Raw genomic sequence first — 4,775 nt, forward strand, 5'->3', positions numbered from 1 at the left:
ACGGATGAAAGCAAAGCAACAGTTAAGGAGTGGCATATTTTACCACGACAGACACGTACACAGCATCGAATACCACGATGTGAGTGAAAGCTGCTCACTGTATTGTCCGGTGTCTGGTAATCCCTTCGATACCGACATCAAACTAAAAAAAGAATCCTGACCACAGAGTGTGGGTAATTATGTCAAATGTCACTGGCAATGTGCATTCAGCTGATTGCAACTGTTAAAGCAAGTCACTGAGCATGCGTACATGTCATACGGGAGAGTTCCAATCAGGGGTGGATAACACCTTATAGGAAAGCCCTATAGCGCTCAACAGTTTCATCTATTAAACATGTAGTTCTCATTTCAAGGGAGGTAACTCAGTATTAACACATGGTCTTGGCGTACGACTTCAGCTGTGTACTTTTGTTGGCAAATACCTCACTAATACAACACTGCCAACAAATTAAAAATAACTTCGTCACCCAGCAAATTACCTAACACTTTATTGCGTTGCTAATTGCCTGTCAGAAATGTCATTAAATCACAACCATGCACAAATGAACTGCGCTCCATGCAGTCGTCATCACAGCAAGCTGATTTGGCTGGATAATTTACTTTGATATGCCTTTAATAAACATGGGATGGTTACGTCTTGAATAATTTTTTCATCTGAGGCTAAATGAAGGAAAAAGTTAAGACACCAAACACTACAAAACTTAAAATTTTTTAACGATTAGTTTACAGATAATTTTAAAACATATTCAGAATTTAAGGTTATGTGATGTTTGTTTTATAAAACAAAAAAATTGTAATTAGCTTTTGCCTGTTGTAGTTAGTGTTGCACTCACTATTTTGCAATCTTGGTTTCGATTCCCAAAACGGGCGGTGAATTGTGTTCTTGAGAAAAGCACTGCATTTCACGTTACTCCAGTCCACCCAGCCGTGGATGAGTAAGCCTACGACGGACTGAGGTTCCGTTTAGTGGACATGTGATCTCGGTCATTTATACACAATGGAAACCGAGTAATTTGTCCTATAAATCCTAGGATTCGAGACTACCTACATTTGGTTGTTGATATCAGTTATTTATTTCAACTACAAAAGCATGATTTACTTCCCTTGGATTCTGACTCCAGTAGTATGGTGACTAACGCCAATTAGAACACTCTTTTCACGGGACATTTAAAGTTGGTTTTAAAAAGAAATAACTCTTCTTACAGATATTTCTAGCTAAATGCCTATAATCGAGCATCGTTAGGAGAAATAAGGGTAAATTTTCAGATTAACACCCGCACGATTTTCACTAGGGTGTTAGGGTTAGGGAATTCCGTCCCTAACCCTAACACCCTAATGAAAATCGTGCGGGTGTTAATCTGAAAATTTATAGAAATAAGAATATGCTGCAAGTATTTTCTTGGTACTTTTCAATACCCATTTTTCAGATAGACTTTCAAATTGTACTCCACTCTTCTAGATTTGTATCAGGACTACCTTCTTGTGAAGAGTAAATAATATACCCAAATATTGATGATGTGTGCATTGGTATTTTGAATGCTAAAATATGTTCGTGTTAAGTACCATATCCCATGACATGAAAGTAGTCTGTAAAAGTGTACTATATTTATTACTTCAAACCCATCTGGAACAACAAAACAATGAATGGAACTTCTGTCTGTTCACTTGTCCTGCTAAAATTAGCAGCCAAATCTCCATATAACACCCGACTTAGATTATAAAAATAAAGGAAAGGATGCCACATTGGATAGTGTAATATGGGGTAATCAAAACTCCATCCTCAGTAAATACTATGTAATTTCTGTTTTAGATCACTTACCTCAAGATTTGGAAACTTGCATCTATGTTCCCTTGCAAAGGAGAGCATTTTCTTGGATACTGTCAACACAAGTCTTTGGCTCTCGTTTCCACCACTTACAGAATAATGAAAATAATACCTGTATTGTGATAAATCTCAACTTTTCATGTACAGCCACTAAAACTGGTTCCAAAATATCAGACACACTGAAATTAACTCTTTATTTACAAGAATAGTTGTCACCTTTAGCATCAATCAATTTTTATTTAACCTGCTAGAAATAGCAGCCAGATTTCCATAAAATCACACTCCATTATATGAAGTAAAGAATATGTTGGACAATGTAATTCATAGTATATATATTCAAAAATATATGATGGTCAACATTGGAACATCTCTACTCAGAGGTCTGCTCTGAGAACATTTTAACTCTAGCCAATATGGTTTCCTTCAGTTCATTTAGTAATTCTATCACTCTTATTGTTCTGTGATGGGAGATTAGTTGTATTCCATTATTAATATTTCTATACCTTTCTTCTTTTGATAGCTCACAAGACTCCTGCACATTTTACATCTAATCTTAATTTAATATGTGAATTAGGCTCAAGCTAAAATTGGGGTTACTTGTTTTATTCATTTGTGAGTGTGAATTTGTGCGTATTTGTCATCATCATCAATAAATATCCATGTTGCAGGCTGGCATGTTTTGGACGGTTTGACAAAGATTTAATGAACCAAAGACTGCATCATACTCCAGTGTCTGCTGGTTTCTATGGCTGGATACCTTTCCTAACGTCAACCACTTTACAGTGTGTACAGGGTGCTTTTTCATGCACTAGTGCTATTGAGGTCACCATGTCGCTCACAAGGCAACAATCACCTGGGAGGGAAGAGGCTGGAGTAGAGCAAGATCTTGTAGAAGAGCTTACATGACTATTCACACTTGTGAGAGAAAGTGAGAATAAAATTAGAGGTTTCTCCAAGGAGACAGACTGCCTAGGTGGCACCTCAGGTAGCAGGAACAGCAGCTGGTGGGGGAAATGCTAGCTTCTTTTTCTGTGTACTGTTTCTTTTATTAGATGCACTTTCCATTATTTGCTAATTCACATATCTATTTCGAAAATCATTAAATTGGAAAATTTAGCTTGCCTGTGTTTTTTTTTTTTTCTATCTGACTCTCTATTCTCTACATTATTTACATTTGACGGATATTTGTCCTCCTCTTGTTTGTTGTTAACATAACACTTCGGCTGATATACCCTCCAGCCTTCATCAGGTGTCTTGGGGAAATTTCGAACCTGGGTTCTCATTCCTAAGGTATTTTTCGATGTTATTATTATTATTCAGGTAACTGCCTAGAATCGAACTCTGAATCTTGGGGTTAGTAGCTGCGCTCTTAACCACTATGCCATATGCCCATATTGGTTAAGAGTGAGGGCTACTAACCCCAAGATTCCGAGTTCGATTCCAGGCAGTGACCTGAATAATAATAATGGTAATAACAACATCAAAAAATACCTTGGGAATGAGAACTCAGGTTTGAAATTTCCCCAAGACACCTGAAGAAGGCTGAACGGTATATCAGCCGAAACGTATTAACAACAAACAAGATGAGGACAAATATCTGTCAAATGTAAATAATGTACATAATTCCTCATCTCTTTAATATAGAACTGTATTCTCTGCTCTTTTTTGCCTTGCAGATCTGATGATGACGACGATGATGAGAATGAATTGAATCAAGATAATAATGAAAATTCTGAATCTGGAGAAAGGCAAGAGAGTAGTCAAGGGCCTTGGAGTAAACAAGGCGCACAAACACCTCCAGCTCCCTCTCCAACACCTGCACAAGGTACAGTGGAGTAATCTTCATTTAATAATCTGCATTAACTCTTTGTTGATATTATAGAATGTATTCACAATAGTTCAGTTCTGGAAATATTTTCAAAGAACTAATATAACATGTAGGTGTGGCTGTGTGGTAAGAATTTAGCTTCCCAACCACATGGTTCTGGGTTCACTCCCACTGTGTGGCCTGTTGGGCTGGTGTCTTCTACTACAGCATCAGGCTGACCAAAGCCTTGTGAGTGGATGTGGTTCATGAAAACTGAAAGAAGCTTGTGTGTGTGTGTGTGTATGTTTGTCCCCACCACCACTTGACAACTGGTGCCCCCATAACTTAGCAGTTCAGCAAAAGAGAACAATAGAATAATTACCAGGTTTTACTGCAGTCTAATGACTAAAACAAATAAAAGATAAAAGATGCATCTGTTAATAAATTGTCTCTTCTTTGAATTGAAATTTTTTTTTTTTTTTTTTCAATTTTTCCAGAAACTCCAGAACCAGTAGCTCCAGTAGCTCAGGAAACACCAAAATCAGTTGGACGATATATACCACCTTCTCAACGTGGTAACAGTTCTAGTGCAGCATCAGTAACAAGAACAAGATTAGCTAAAAAAACAGCTCCGAATATTCAGAGTGAAGTTGATTTTCCAACCCTTGGAGGCGGCGGTACTAATGACGTGTAAGGTGTTATGATTTTATTTTTCTAAAATTTTTGAAATTTAATTTTAAATATTAAATCAAGTTGATTAAATAAAGCTTTTATTTATATACTTTGGTGTGTGTATCTGAGACTCTATCCTTCCTTGAACCCTCTTTATCCAGTCACATTCAAAAGTTCAAACTTGAACATTATAGGCGCAGGAGTGGCTGTGTGGTAAGTAGCTTGCTTACCAACCACATGGTTCCGGGTTCATTCCCACTGCGTGGCACCTTGGGCAAGTGTCTTCTACTATAGCCCCGGGCCGACCAAAGCCTTGTGAGTGGATTTGGTAGACGGAAACTGAAAGAAGCCCGTCGTATCTATGTATATATCATCATCATCGTTTAACGTCCGCTTTCCATGCTAGCATGGGTTGGACGATTTGACTGAGGACTGGTGCAACCGGATGGCTACACCAGGCTCCAATCTAAT

General features: G+C 37.7%; 1 protein-coding gene across 1 annotated transcript in view; it reads left to right on the forward strand.

The window, feature by feature from the left end:
- The window catches only part of LOC106881803 (protein CDV3 homolog), an 18,784-nt gene that overhangs the window by 11,214 nt on the left and 2,795 nt on the right, over nucleotides 1-4,775 (forward strand). Inside the window, exons 3-4 of the mRNA XM_014932320.2 lie at nucleotides 3,502-3,650; nucleotides 4,130-4,322. Of these exons, the coding sequence (XP_014787806.1) occupies nucleotides 3,502-3,650; nucleotides 4,130-4,322 (342 nt within the window). The remainder of the gene's footprint in view (nucleotides 1-3,501; nucleotides 3,651-4,129; nucleotides 4,323-4,775) is intronic.

Source organism: Octopus bimaculoides, chromosome 4, assembly GCF_001194135.2.
Source record: "Octopus bimaculoides isolate UCB-OBI-ISO-001 chromosome 4, ASM119413v2, whole genome shotgun sequence".
NCBI lineage: Eukaryota > Metazoa > Mollusca > Cephalopoda > Octopoda > Octopodidae > Octopus > Octopus bimaculoides.